Here is a 14,732-nt window from a genome sequence, read left to right on the forward strand (position 1 = left end):
CACTATATAAAAAAAAAACATTTCCACCAGCAGAGGGCGGTGTGCGTGTGGGAAAAACTGACACTTGCGAAGCGTGAAGATCATTACCTCAACAGACGATCTTTGGTTTTTAAACTAATTTCCCGTGATGCATCGGTTTGTAGTCGCTAGATGAGCTAGGAGGTTAGCGAACGGCTAACTTGGTCTGGTTACAGGTCAATAAAGGGGGCTCTGAGATTGGAAAGCGGTGAGTAATTTTATACGAAATGAAACACAAAAGGACACGCGTTGTTACAATGTTTTCTGATGACAAAATATTAAACTATGCGACGCTAATTCCAACTTGGCAATTGCTTATGGACAGTATCCGCGCAGCTGTGCTCATTTCTCGTCTTTTTTCGCAGTTTTTTTTCTATTTTCTGCTACTGTAAATGTACATGCCATTAAAGGCTTTAGATTACATGATGTTTTGCGCATTTCAAACTTAAAAACTCGTAAGATCAATAGCAAAAGTCCACTGTCCGATAAATGGGCGTCCCCTCGGCGATTAGCCCTTTAATAGCGCGACATTTGAAAACATGTCCAGTTGATTTATATGTATTTTTGTTCTTTTATGTTGAAGAACAACACTATCAACGACTAAAATGCTCCCCTGAACATACGTTTTTGATGTATGTTACTATATTGAGTCAAAATCTCATGTTATGTCTGCGTTACTGCTACAAATAGTTAGCTAGCATTTACACGCTTCGTCTTTCATTCATTTTATTAATTCATAGTTTTTCATCTGTAATTTTTTAAACTGAAAAGTGTTATGTCTGAAAACGTCCTCTATTATACGCTGTTACAGTCTTGTATGCGTTTTTGGTGGCTGGTAATAATAAAATTCTGAAACAAGTGCGTAATTAAGAAAAAATGTTATTAAGAGACCACTCATGACTAACGTGAGTCAGTATAGTCACATTTTCTGTCTTTTGGTAATTTTTACGCAGCTTTTCTGTATTTTACCTAAACAAATGACAATGTATGCCTCTCTTTACTGTTTCCAGGTATCAAATTGGTTAAAAATAGGGACACCAGTGACATTTCTTATATAAAACTGGGACATATCACTGGTTTTTAGATGAATCTGCGGGGACAGGGGACGCAGGGTTCAAAGCTGGGACTGTCCCAAGTAAATAGGGATGTCTGGTCAACCTTAACTTGCAGCTTAATCTATAGCCTGGAGTCAGGATTTTTGAGCGCATTCATTCATTTGTGTTTTAAATGGCTGACGAACTAGAGTAGCAGCAATTACCACTCACTTGATCTTTGGTATCCACAACAGAGGCAGTCTCAAGACAAGGGCTAATCACTTGAGACTCATTCACACAGCCCTATGTAAATGGATAAACTGTGATTAGAAGTGGCTTGTGGGATGCTGTCTTGGGCACCATGGTTACTACTACTTACAACAAACCTTTGGAGACTGGCTGCATAGTAAATAGCACATTAAGGAACCCAGAGGTGCAAGTGTAGTTTTCACATTGTGTTTTTAATCAATAGGAGAGATGACCACCTCTGCTCTTGGCCAGTCTGCCCCTCTCCCCTCAAACATGGAGGCAGGTATGGGGCGGTCTGCGGCGATGCTGGGGCTGTCGGCCAGTCTCGGGGGAGCAGAGATGGAGCTGCAGAAGATGCTGATTGATGAAAGGATGAAGAGTGAAAATCACAGGACCAACTACCAGACACTGAAGGCTGAGCACACTAGGTAAATGATTACAGAATGCATTTTCTTTTTTTTAAAATTCATTCACTGTTTAGATTGATATTAATTGTAACCTCTTCTAACTGTTCTTTTTTATTAATGTGGCAAAATAATGGCACATTCTTGCAAAATGGTTGAGAGTATTAAAATTATTATCTATTTACACAAATTGAAAAACATGGGCTCACCTCTCCACAGTCATTTGGCCTAGTGCTGTCACCTGCCTAAGTTTTTAATTTCTGATAAAGCAATAACATTTGCTTGGAGATGAGATCGCAGACCCTCCACCAGCAAAATGAATAGTGTACCTTTTAACAAGAAATAAGAACAGAAGATGTCAGTTTGATTAATAATGGCGATTTAATAGTAATAGTTGAAAAAAACAAACATATTCTTCAGTCTCCAGGATGAGTTCACTCGAGCGCAGAATGAGTTGCGGCGATTGTTGAGTGACAGACAGACTCAGCAGGAGCGACAGCAGCTGCTTTTGGCTGAGCTCAGAGGGGAGCTGCTGGACAAGACCCGGGAGCTGGAGGACCTAAAGCTACAGGTGTGAGGGTCATTCACTTAACAGGGTCTGTATTCTAATAAACATACCTTACACATACACAAATCAAATTCGGTGTCTATTGTGTCATGTTTCAGTGATCCTGCACTGACAAAAACCAATATGAAAAGACAAAATAATTCAAGAATAACATGTTTGTACAAATCTTAATTACAAGGATAGTATTTTCTCTGAAGAATCAGACAGAAAATGTTGTTCTTTATGGAGGAAATGATGCTACTTAAAAATAATGTGAATGGTATTGACTTAATGAATGAGTGCCTATTTAAAACATGTATGATTTCAGGTAATGACCCCTCAGCGTCTGGAGCTGCTCAGAGCTCAGGTGCAGCAGGAGATGGAGGGTCCCATCAGAGAACGCTTCAACAAACTCGAGGAGGTCTGTCTCTTTAAAGTATTTACTTTTTCCTCATAATATTAGTCACAGTAGATTGTCACATGTATCAGTCTGTTTCTTTACCAATAGCTTGTGTTGCCTTAATGCAACTCCAAACAGTAGATATTATTACAGTTCTGAACATAAGAGAGTGGCACTGACTAAAACCCTTTCAGAGCTCCCTCTTCACTACACTTATTTGCTGATTTCCTTCTGTGTGTAGGAGGCGGAGAGATACAGGTCTGAATACAACAAGCTGCGCTACGACTTCACACTCCTCAAGTCTCAGTTTGATCATCAGCGAGAAGAGCACTTCAGGACTCTAGAGGAGCGCAGGATTGTCTATGAAGCAGAGGTGTGTTTGGAGAAGAGGATCTCTTTGGGGGATACTGATTCTTAAAGGTTGTATGGAGGATTTTTTTTTGTTTCAAATTGTCAATGATGGCATTATAGAGGTGCAGTAGCCTTGTAATTATGATGACTAAAAAAAAGAGAATAAAAATTCATCAACTCGGGACGTGGTGGGGCCAGCTAAACATTTGCCAATAGATAACGACACTGCCTCGTTATCTGTTAGCTGACAGGCTGTCAATCAATCTCCCTACGTTTCTAGCGTAACTGACTTGCCTGCGCGCCGCCGGTACGTGGTTTACGTACGCCTGTCACGCAGTCCACAGACGCAAGCCGCACAGACACTGTTTACTCCACCAACGCAACAGTTCTTAGCGGCTTTTTTTGACCTATATCTTCCTCGCAGTTCGCACAAAGTTTGTTGCAATGGCAGACAAGAATCCAGGAGCAGTTAGCCACAAAAGAAAGTCTGTTTTTGAGATTGCTGAAAGAAGAAGACAAGGGGAATAGCAGCGAAGCCAAACTAAGGTGATTCTTGTAGATTCATTCCAGCGATGGCGCAACTGAAGCAGACGAAGGGTCTAAAGACTGACTCATTGGTCGCCAAATTACTCCTGGACAGGTCACTTCTGCTTATTATGAAAACGTACTTTATTTCCAAGAGCTAGTCAAACGTTTTTCAGGACACGAAAGCGATATCCTATGTCTGAAAACGTAATTTTCAATGCAAAGAAAGAGTCCGCTTGCTGCTGCGTGTTGTAGCTAGTTCATTCGCACTGAATCTCCGCGCAACCTTCTCTGCACCCCTTTCCTGCTCCTGTCCCCGCGCTGCCCGATCCGCTCTTCCCCCTGCTCCTCACTTCTCCGGGCACGGAATCTCTGCGCACCGCTCCCCTCTCCTCTCCCCGCTCCCTGCTCCCTGCTCCGCTCTTCTCCCTGCTCCTCACTTCTCGTCCGCGCACGAAATATCCGCGCACCCGCTCCCCCCGCTCCCCCGCTCCTCCTTGCTTAACCAACACTGTAGTTAGTTGTTTACAAGTCATGTGCAGCGCGCCGGCTGTAAACAAACCTGTTTCTGGCGTAAGGAGGAGGCGGGAGGAGGCGTTTCTACGTAGGGAGCTGTAGGGGAGGGGGGGTGGTTTCACGCATGCGCAACATTTGAAAAAGGACAAACAGTTGCTGGATTTCTCGTTCCTTGGAAAATCCTCTATACAACCTTTAAGGCAAATTCTATTCAGCTGTTTCCTTGTAGTTTAACCAATAGAATCTTACTTTGACATTTAGATTGTTTACTATTTTAAATGTTTCATATCTTTTGTAACTTAGGGAACATAGGTACCCATTTTATAGACTTTTCTGGTAGAGGGTCCACCACCTACTTGACTCCATGTAAATGTTATTGTTTTTTTTTCCTGGAATGTCAGGACAGTATGGAATTTAACTGTCTCCATGGAGACAAGCAGACTACATCACCAGAATAAGTTACAGATCAGATCTGTAGAGTAGTGAGTCCAATCACAGTAATAATACATGTTTTAAAAATCAAAACACCCATAATTGAATAAATACAAAATATATAATTTTTATACCATACTGTGGAACATTAGAATCAGAATCTGAATTTATTTGTCATTTCAGTATAAAAAATACACGAAATACTGCACTCAGGTCCAGGCCATCAGCAGCATAGATAATAATAAGAATAAATAGTTAAAATATTGTATGTCAAATACAGTCTTTAAAAAACACAGCCCTCACCCACCCCCATTTTCTAAAGTGCATTCCAAATCAGTACTGTTTTGTAAGGTGCATTAGAGTAAAGCAATAACACAGAAAGTGAGACAAAGCCTTAACACATTGTTTACTTGTAAAAGTCCAAACTAAGACAATAAAAGTCTTCACATTTACTGCTTGCAGAGTGCAAAGTTAGAAAGAGAAATGTATGACGCATTGCTCAAACTTACCCTAAATTTAGTCTTTGATGTGGTCAGATTTCTCGCCTGGAGAAGGACCGGGAGGACCTGGTTGCTCGGTACCAGGGTGTGGACCCTCTGTGTGACGGTAAACGGGTGGAGGCTCTGCTCAGGGAGAAGGCGCAGCTCCTGACGCGGCTGAAAGGGCTGGAGACGGAAGTGACGGAGCTCCGAGCCCAGAGGGAAAACTCAGGACAACAGGCTGAAAACGTGCAGCGCATCCAAGTCCGGCAGATCTCGGAAGCCCAGGCTGCAGTCAAGTCTCTTGAGGTGAGACCATGAGGAGATGGTGGGCCTTGAGGGTTTTAGGAGGAAGGGTTAAGAGATACTGCCTTATTGTATGTAGGTGTAGGAGGTATGTCAAAAAAGTATTACTTGTATCTCAACCAGGAAATGTACCTGCACAATTCTTCAGCAAATTTGTTGGTGGACTGCCATTTATGTGGTTGGATAATTGCAAAAGTATATATGTATAAACTGTAAACTGTAAGGAATGTATCATTCTATATGGTGTGTAGCTTTATATGAGTTGAGTTATTAGAACTAAACTATAAAACATAGTATGACCTTGTGACAAACTACACTTAAACTCTTTGTCTTGATAATTCATCAAATGCCTTATTCTACTGTATACTTTATTAATCACAAGTGGGCATGATGTGCTCACAGTCAATTTATATCTGTTTATTAAAACCTGCAATTATTTTTTCTCAGGCAGAGCGTCAGTCGTTGCGTTTGCAGCTGGAGCGAATCGACACTGAACTGAAGACCACACTCGAACAAAATTCTGAGCTCACAGCAAAACTACACAAAGCAGAAAGAGAGGTCAACTCACTCAACTGCCAGGTAGACAATTAGACCAAAGATAAATGAATATATAAATACACAGAAATTAAGTCTCTAGTGTTTTACTAATGACATAAATATAACTACCTTTTCTCTTTACACTTCTCAGATTGACAGTATGAAGCATTCAAACAAACTGGAGTTGGCCACAGTTAAACTTGAATGTGCTCGGTCCAAGGCAGAAGTGGAACGGGAGAGAGAGGCTCTTCAGGCACAGATCGATGGTACTAAAAACAAATCCTTCGAAGTCTCATTCATAGTTATACTACTAAATCTATTTTATTGTGTATATAATAATAATATTAAGTCTATTTTATTGTGTTTTAGGTCTGCAGTCTGATGTGGAGGTGCTGAAAGCAGCTGTGGAGAGACATAAAGAGGTTTTGGTGGAGAAGGAGCGAGAGGCTGTGAGGAGGGTCCAGGCCGCGCGAGAGGAAGAGTTCAGGAAAACCGCTGTGCTGCACGAGGACAAGTAAGACAAAATCAACCGCCACTGCTCAGAATCTGAACATAAGAGACACATGTACTGTATTTATAAGCAGTATCATTTGTATTTTAGATTACCCCAAATTAATAGAAAATGTCTTAAAATATCTTAATTTTATGTGCAGTCATACGTACATGCATGCATGGAAATTAGCTTTTTTGCTATATTCTGGCATATTTATACTGCAATTACAGATGTTAATTAATATGCACTGTCCATATCAAATAAATAAACACAGTTTATAGTTAATAGTTTCTATCTTAAAAGCTAGACAACTTGGTAGAATTGTACAGTAAAATTCATATGTTTTGGTCTGATTTATTGTTAAGGTTTCTGTAATTACTGGATTTATTTACTTGTACCCAAACATCTACAAAGTCCAATGCCCCTTCAGTCAGCATAAAATGTATTAATTTTTTTGCCATTATTGTCATATATTGGCACCATTGTTTCATCAGTCAGGAAAGTTGTTGAAAGGATTTATAAACCATAAGATTAACATAGTGAATAAGTGAACCTAAGTTTAGGTTCAGTCAAATGGACCCAATCCATTTCAAACTGGTAGTTGTTACACCTACTCATTTTTTTTACTGTATCGTTTGTGATCATAGATTGGAGTTGGAGAACTGCCTTGTCACATTGGAACAGCAGAGGGCGCTACAGGACACTGCAGCTCAGGCCCAAAAGGAGGAGTGGGAGGAGAGGATCAGGAGCGCCCAGCAGTCTGAAGAGTCGGCCAGGAGAGAGCTGCAGAACCTCAGGTGCTAACAATCAACACAAATTACAATAAAGTTAAAACAAAAAGAGCTAACTGGGGTTTGTCTCCTTTGCTCTCCCTTTGACCCAAAACATGCACTGTCATCTGGTTGCTAATTGCTCTTGACCAGGTGCTCTGGCTCTTGAAGGATGTGTTAACTATAGACACGACATTTTTACTTTGAAAGACATAAAATGTACAACAAGGAAATAATGGGCTTGTATTTTTCTTCAGATCAAAACTTCACCAGCAGAGTTCACAACTTGATGAACTGGAGAGACAGAAGTCAGAGGTGGCTGAACTAAAGCGAGTATGTACCTAAACCTATACTTTACTAGATTATATTAAAGACAGTAGTATTTTGTATATTGTTGGTAATGAAGTGTACACTCTCTCATTTTTGTAGCAAAACCAGGAGCTGAGTGTGCAGTTGGGGACACTGTCTGTCTCAGAGCGCGACCTGGCGGAGACGAACCAGAGGCTCCGAGAAACTCTGGACAAAGCCCGAGAGGAGCTGAGGGCGGTCCGCACAGAGGCCGAGAGGAGCCAGCACCAGTCTGAGAGGTACTGCCATGTGCTACTGTATAAGAATAAAAACAGTCAATTGTCTTTTACTACTTTTTATTCATGGTTTATTCTTGTTTTAGACCTGGTTTACTGGCACTTGGTGTGAAAGGTTTGAGATGTTAAGAGTGTAGGGCTGTCACAATCAATGTAATCTAAATAAAAATTTGAATAGTCACAGTTGATATTTATTTAGGTTAGTGGATTTTTTCTTTTTTTTAATAGTTCATGTTCATATCTTTGAGTATGTACCAAATATAACTCATTACGTGCATCGATGGGAAAGCACAATTAGGAGTCATCATTTTATCCATGGCTTTAATATGAATTTAGTATTTTGAAATATGGCAAGACGTTGATATTTTGTTTTTCTTTTCTTGTTTTGCATATTGATATGTTGTGTTTCTTGATATCTTATTGATACTTTGTGTTTCTTCTTTTTCTGTAGGACAGTGGAGGAGCAGAGGCTGGAGTGGCTGGAGGAGAAACACAAACTTCAGGAGCGAGAGGCTGAACTGCATCAGAAATACTCTCAGCTCAAAGAGAAGCTCCAAAGGGCAGCCAATGCCCAGAAGAAGGTGCACTCACATTTATGATCACTAAACATGCACATGTTTATGGCAAAAGAAATGGCAATATTAAGTAGCAAGGTTTAATTAGGTTCTCCTGCTACAAAAAAGTACTAGTCCCAAGAATAAACTAGAAAAGCACTCAGAGAGCGCAGACCTCCGCCAAGGACTACAGTCCCCCTCATATTAATTGTGGTTTTCCATAAATATTTGTCTCGTATCTTTCAATTTGGAATATGAAAGGGGATCCGATTGTCCATCCCTGAGTCAAATTTCATGGGGTTTGGTCAATAATTAATCGAGATATTGAGAAACAAAATTTTTGGCCCCATTTACCACAATGTTAACTAAAATTTCAAAGTGATCCAGAATCCAGGATTTCTTCCGGATCACCCCCAAAATGAAATCAGTTCTTCCTTTTCACATTTCCAACAAATCCTGAAAATTTCATCAAAATCGGTCCATAACTTTTTGAGTAATGTTGCTAACAGACAAACAAACAAACAAACGCCGGCAAAAACATAGCTCCTTGGCGGAGGTAATTATCCACTACTAAGAAATCAGTGCAGAAAATGTACATTTAAAAGAAAGTATCTGGAATTTGAAAATGGATTTCTTGTTACTGTCAAAACAGCAATTGCTAACAAAGCATTACTCACATGGATTATGCAAAAATTAACTTTTTTGTTACATTTCTGAGAATTAAAAGGGAAGTGAACATAAATACTGAGTATATACTTTGGATAAAGATAAATATAAAATGGCATTTGTACAAGCACCGTCATTTTTATTCTGCATTGTATTGTTAAAGTCTGTGCCTTATGCCTGCCTATTTAACTGTATGTAAAGCACTTTCTAGCTCCATAAAGTCCTTATTACTCTTATTATTAAACACCACTGTGAACAGTGATTGACTCTAAACTTGGTTTGACTAAAAGTGAATCTTTGTTTTAGAGGAAAACATTGACTGAAAACAGAGAGAGGAAACTTCAGGACAGGATCCAGCTGCTGGAGGCCAAAATCACAGAAGTGGAGCTGGAGGCAGAAGCTGCTAAAAAGTGAGAAAACTGTATTCTAGTGCACCCATATTTATTAACAATTCATTTCTGGTCAAAAACTGTGCTACTGGTTGCTTCCTGTGTAATCATAAACTAAAAAAAACAACATGCTGATAAAGTGCAAAATGATCAACATTATCTTTTCTATTTTTAACTCTTTGTTCATTCAAAATCAATACTTTTGATTGATTTGTGCCATTATTGACTGCAGACATGTTATTAATGTTGCATTTGTATTATTTATTTATTTGAGCATCATTCTCATGATTACAGTAAATACTCTGTGATTTCAGTACATAGCTGAGTTGCTCAAAAGGAGTAGGTAAAAGTTAAATAACTTTAAATGTTGTGAAATTAATAAGTCAAAATGCTGTTACTATTTTTAATAATATATGCCCATTTTCTATCTATTTTTATCTTTCTAGACAAGCGTCAAACTCGGAAGAGCGAGCAAGGCTGAGTCGACAGCTCAAAGAACTGCAGCGGAGGCACAATGAGTTTCGGCAGCTGTTACTCGGGGGTCAAGGGTCATTCAGCATCGGGGCCCCGTTCATGACTTCCTCCCCTCGTCACCAGTACACAGGGCCCAAGTCTGAGGGAGCCATACCTAACATCACCGTGAGTACTGCTGATTCTATGGTTTAAGGACAATTTAACTGTAATTATTAAACATATCCATTCAGTTACCCTGTCAAACTACTGATCATTGGTGGAATGTAATGAAGTAAAAGTACAACTGTACTTAAGTATACATTTTAGGGATTTGTACTTTACTTAAGTAGAGTGTAAAGTGAAAGCAGGTATCTGTACTTATCCAAAAAACTTTCATTTAGTCTATTTTTGTCCATTAACGTCTTCGGTTCTTTTTAAAGACAATACACTAGGAGATGTGTTTACTTTTTTGACCTACACCCCAAAGATAAAATCAGGCTAACCACAGCCACAGGAAATAACAACCGTTGATATACAACACTTCACCACGAACATCAGTAACAGTTATGAAAATAGGTTGCAGCTAGCAGCCGAAACATGTCAACAATGTAAATAACTTCGTCTTTTTAAAGATAGTGGGAGATTTAAAGTATCCGTACTTCCTACTTCACTACATTCTGAGCAGAACTGATACAAGTATTTTTTATGATTGTGTGAGACCTGCTGAAACGGATGTGGGGTTTATTTTAAACATGTTCATAGTTTCAGCAAACAAATATACACAAATAAAAACTGCTAGGAAACAAAAAAAACAATTGATTCAGTTATTTCTGTTGAACAAAATTCAGCACAAATCAGTATCAAAATCACTACATTTGAAGCTTTATTAAATCTCAAAATTTGCTCATAAATACTTTTACATTTTGCTTTTTCAGTACATTTTTAAACGGGTACCTTAATACTTTGATTTAACTAGATTTTTTTCATGTGATACTTTTGTGATACTTATTTTTTTGCTCCATTATCTGTACTTTTAGTTAAGTAACAACACTGAGTACTTCTTCCACCACTGCTATTGAGATAAGGAGAAATATATAAATCTTTAAAAAATGATTAAAGATTTTACAGACCCAGTGTCTTAAGTTTCTGACCTAAACTGATCATTTTTGTACATTTGTGGAGTGTATTTGTTTTTGTTATTTCTGTCAGTGGAGTAATTTTGGCCCCTGTCCTCCATTTAAGGTACTTTTCCTAACCTGGAATAGCGTCTTTTTATCATGGGTTAAAAGCAAATGGTTCTCTCCTCGTTTGAAGGATTTTCTGAGGACTTTTCTCTCTTTGTGCCTTCTGTGTGGTCAGGACTCGCAACTCACAGACCTGTCCGTGCTGCGGCAGAGACTTCAGGATTTGGAAAATGCACAACTTCAACAAATGGAAGAACTTGGAAATGTGGTGAATCAACCGTCTTCTCAGGGCGACACCTAAACCAACTGCTTTTATACAAACTCTTTTATGAACTACAACACCAGCATCTTCCTCAGGGTTTTATTGTACAGTTTTGCACTATATTTATAAAACTTTTGAAATGTTAAATAATTAAAAGTTCATAACATTGTCCAGTTTTGTGAGTTGCATTTAGCCCTTATATGCAGCGTTAAACATTTAGTTCCAGGAGCAGCTTTTCAGTTCATCAAATAGCTTCTTGACGTGGTGCAGTTTCTCTTTCAGCTCAGCGGGGGCGCCATTCTCCTCCAGTTTTTCTTGGATCTGTGGGAAGACAGTTTTATGAATATTAAGCTGTTATTGCTAGAGGAAGTTGAAAAAAAAAACATCCTTATAATAAACATGTAGCAAAATGGACAGTCGGGCTGTTTGGTCTTCACCTGGGCCTGTGAAACACTTTTACACTTTTGTGTCTTGAATGTTGGTTAGCTTCAGATTTATGTGTTCAGCATCTCCCAGTTCTTCACAGAGCTAGTTATACCATGAATTCATGTAAAACATACTGTGTACTGACCTCTGAAAAATATCTCTGGATGAATTTGTAGAGCTCTTTCAGTGCTCCAGCTTCATTAAACTCATTTTCATGTTTCTAAAACACAAACAAATATATTTACTACTGATTATCCCAGTGTACATTTGAAGCAGAGGACACTCACCTTTGACTCTTTCTGTAAAAATGCTGTGAACTCTGAGTTGGGTATCGAAGGCTGATCTTGGACCTGTTTGTAGTACACTTTCACTTCCTGTTTGTATTTGGGGATTTCTTTGGCATAGAGGAGCTTATTGGTTGGTGTGTGCTAAAGAAAAAACAAAATAGTCATTATTGCCCAGACCTTAAAGTTGCTTAGAGCTGAAAAGTTTTAACTCAGATTTCTGTAGTATAATTTGGACACAAACAAATCCAAGTATTTGGTTTCATTAAAGCAGTTAATACATAGTAGCTCAATAGAATCAAAGAATGACTTGCAAACTTTTAAACATGTTATAATGTTGCTACCTCAGAACATACCTGGAGTTGTGTCTCATTCACACTAATGCCCCTTTATTAGGCTGTGTACAGTTCTTAAACTCAAAAGGCTCTGTTCTACCTTGTGATGTCACAAAGTGGCAGTTTTCAAATTAACAGCTACCTTTTACCTTTTTCAGTAAAGACTTGACCCTTCCAGAGCTAAAATTATCCAAATGATTCTAGTGAAAGTGTATGAAGTTTAAAAACCACAGTGGGGCACTTCCTGTATTGCCTCACGATGTCACAATGTGGAACAGTGTTTTCCAGCCTAAATTTGCAAGATTTTCATTTGAGACGTGTGAATGAACCAAAACACAATTCCATGTCTGTTTTTGGAAACAAATACGTAAACAAGTATGATATTATGACATAGATCAGAAAGTAGCGTAATATGGGCCTTTTAAATTTTAAAAGCGCTGACCTTCCCGAGCTGTGTGTCGCTGAGGGAGAATGAGTCCATGAAGGCCTGAGCGATGACTGAGAGGCAGCCGTCCAGATTGGGGCTCTTCTCCAGATCAAACACAAACTGGGGATTCTTCAAGATGTTCACCCAGAAACGCAAAGGTAAACTGAGCACACAAAGACATGAAACATAAGTAAGAATAACGTTAACTTCAAATTAATATTACTTAAAAGATGCATTATGTAACTTTTGTGGTGAGAGTCCAGCACCTGGTTGTGTCTATGGAGATATGCTAGGGAGATTGCTTTTGCTTGAATGCACAACCATACGGCATTAACGTTGCTTATTATTTAATTATAGATGTTTTTTACAATTAAATACCTCAAAAAATTTGCATTCTACTGTAAGCGGGCCCACCTTTCCACAAATCGGACCTGTAAATTGCTTGGTGCTTGTTTCCATGGAGATAGATCATTTTAATAATATACTACAAAAAATTCCAGGTAAAGCACCAGCATCTTTATTTTGTGTAGTATTTGCAGATTGAAATGAGGTAAGTATAACGCCACTAAAATGGGTGTTTCCTTTCTTTTGCACCTGTTGGTCTTCCAGATGTGAAGGATGTCAGGGTCAGTGATCTTCATGTCCTCGGCCTGAGCGTCCAGAAAATCAAAGAAGTGTTTCACAGCCAGTGGAGCTCTGTTGTACTGCAGTCCCCAAATGCACCTGAACAGCTTCTCCACATATGAGTGCACTGCCACCTACAGGCACAGAGGTGTATTACATGATAATTCAAAGTCTCAATTCAAAACCCAGGAGTTCCCAAAGTTGAAGGGTGAGTGAGTAAGTAGTTGGCAACTATAGTTTAAATGATTGGGGTCCGAAAAATTCTGATAACCCCTGATTTAACACATAACATCGACTCAATGAAATGAAAGACTTTTTCTAATAGTCTTTGTTTAAATCAATATGACTGTTTACAGTTAACATAAAGTAATTATGATCTATGCATCTTAATAGTAAATACTCAAAAAGCTTATGTCTTCTTGTAAAAAAATAATACAAGTTCTCCAGTGAGTACACCATACCAACGTGTATAAAATAAAACTAATATGTTACCAAAAATGAAAATGGACTGTTAAAACCATACTTTGGCAGAGTCAGGTTTGTTAGGAGATGCAAGACAGCTCAGGTTTTTAAGTGCAATAACCACAACCAAAATGAAGAAGAAAAAAACAACACAAAACTAAATCTACAGCCTACGGTACATAATAATGTAAAGCCACTAAATGCATTAAAACATTACAATGCTGGCACATGCATATTTTACTTAACTTGCACATATTGTTTTAAAGGCAAAGGTTTGAGCTTTCATCAGTGTTTCCATTTCCCTTTTTCAGTTACAGACCAGTGTTTTGTATTTAGTAAGTTATTATGATTAAAGTCAGTTCCTCTCACTTTTGTAGACAGCAGCTTGGTGAGGTGAACTTCCTTCAACTTCAACTTCTTCTTCTCTGGGTTTTTCAAATCCTCCACTATATCAGGGTCAATCTGACAAAGAACAGACCAAAAGATACCATTATTTTTTGTTGATATTGTTATTATCATATCATCAGATATCATTTTTGTAATACTTCAGTGCAAAAATGTATTATTTTATAATTTTCTTACCAAGTGAAAATATTTGCCTGAAAAATCCTGGTCATCTAGAGAGGAAAGATTTTGGTTAGTTTTCACAATAAAATATGAAAGTTAAATTACTAAAATGACCTTTGTTGATATAAATGAGCCCATACCTTTGACACTTAACTGATTACTTAAAGAAGCGCGAGTTTTCCTTGAAAGCACTTTGATTGTGGCTCCATCTGGGATCTGTAAGAGTGGAGCACACAGCAAGAATTTTATTACAATTTTACGTTTGAATGTTATATAAAACTTGTGTTTTTAAAAGTGGTCAATGAAGTATGTCCAAATCAATCAAATTACACACAAACATGAAACATGAAATTATGACAGTACTTCTCAATACGTTTATTTGAGTTTACTGAGTTTGTCGAGATGCTAAATAAAAGATCTGCTTCTCTAACACCATCACTGGGCATTGGACTGC

At 38.4% G+C, this 14,732-nt stretch overlaps 2 protein-coding genes across 3 annotated transcripts in view; one reads left to right on the forward strand and one right to left on the reverse strand.

Moving 5' to 3' along the window:
• The first annotated feature begins 77 nt into the window (after nt 1-77).
• Nucleotides 78-11,479, forward strand: cep83 (centrosomal protein 83). 2 transcript variants are annotated; one of them, XM_055153280.1, is made up of 16 exons: nt 78-226; nt 1,525-1,729; nt 2,126-2,276; nt 2,581-2,673; nt 2,894-3,025; nt 5,013-5,264; nt 5,709-5,840; nt 5,950-6,064; nt 6,168-6,312; nt 6,939-7,088; nt 7,319-7,394; nt 7,491-7,648; nt 8,097-8,226; nt 9,172-9,275; nt 9,701-9,893; nt 11,067-11,479. In XM_055153280.1, exons 2-16 carry the CDS (start codon nt 1,530-1,532, stop codon nt 11,190-11,192), a joined length of 2,157 nt encoding a protein of 718 aa, XP_055009255.1. In that variant the 5' UTR covers nt 78-226; nt 1,525-1,529; the 3' UTR covers nt 11,193-11,479. The 2 variants fall into 2 exon arrangements, with proteins under 2 accessions (XP_055009255.1, XP_055009256.1); XM_055153281.1 differs by lacking the exons at nt 78-226; nt 1,525-1,729 and having other exon boundaries at nt 2,193-2,301.
• Nucleotides 11,237-14,732, reverse strand: part of plxnc1 (plexin C1) — a 19,927-nt gene continuing 16,431 nt past the window's right edge. Inside the window, exons 23-30 of the mRNA XM_055153278.1 lie at nt 14,419-14,494; nt 14,294-14,328; nt 14,081-14,173; nt 13,220-13,383; nt 12,641-12,788; nt 11,867-12,007; nt 11,725-11,799; nt 11,237-11,474 (exon numbers count right to left, since the gene is read on the reverse strand). Of these exons, the coding sequence (XP_055009253.1) occupies nt 11,370-11,474; nt 11,725-11,799; nt 11,867-12,007; nt 12,641-12,788; nt 13,220-13,383; nt 14,081-14,173; nt 14,294-14,328; nt 14,419-14,494 (837 nt within the window). The 3' untranslated portion in view covers nt 11,237-11,369. The remainder of the gene's footprint in view (nt 11,475-11,724; nt 11,800-11,866; nt 12,008-12,640; nt 12,789-13,219; nt 13,384-14,080; nt 14,174-14,293; nt 14,329-14,418; nt 14,495-14,732) is intronic.

The sequence above is a fragment of the Boleophthalmus pectinirostris genome, unplaced genomic scaffold, assembly GCF_026225935.1.
Source record: "Boleophthalmus pectinirostris isolate CB_2022bp ecotype Guang Dong unplaced genomic scaffold, ASM2622593v1 HiC_scaffold_18, whole genome shotgun sequence".
Lineage (NCBI taxonomy): Eukaryota > Metazoa > Chordata > Actinopteri > Gobiiformes > Gobiidae > Boleophthalmus > Boleophthalmus pectinirostris.

What these genes read in the sequence shown, in the direction of transcription:
- cep83 (XM_055153280.1), top strand. Translation starts at nt 1,530, where the DNA reads ATGACCACCTCTGCTCTTGGCCAGTCTGCCCCTCTCCCCTCAAACATG. An exon ending in TGGAGGACCTAAAGCTACAG is followed by an intron (nt 2,277 to 2,580) that starts GTGTGAGGGTCA and finishes GTATGATTTCAG; the next exon opens with GTAATGACCCCTCAGCGTCT. An exon ending in GAGGCAGAAGCTGCTAAAAA is followed by an intron (nt 9,276 to 9,700) that starts GTGAGAAAACTG and finishes TTATCTTTCTAG; the next exon opens with ACAAGCGTCAAACTCGGAAG.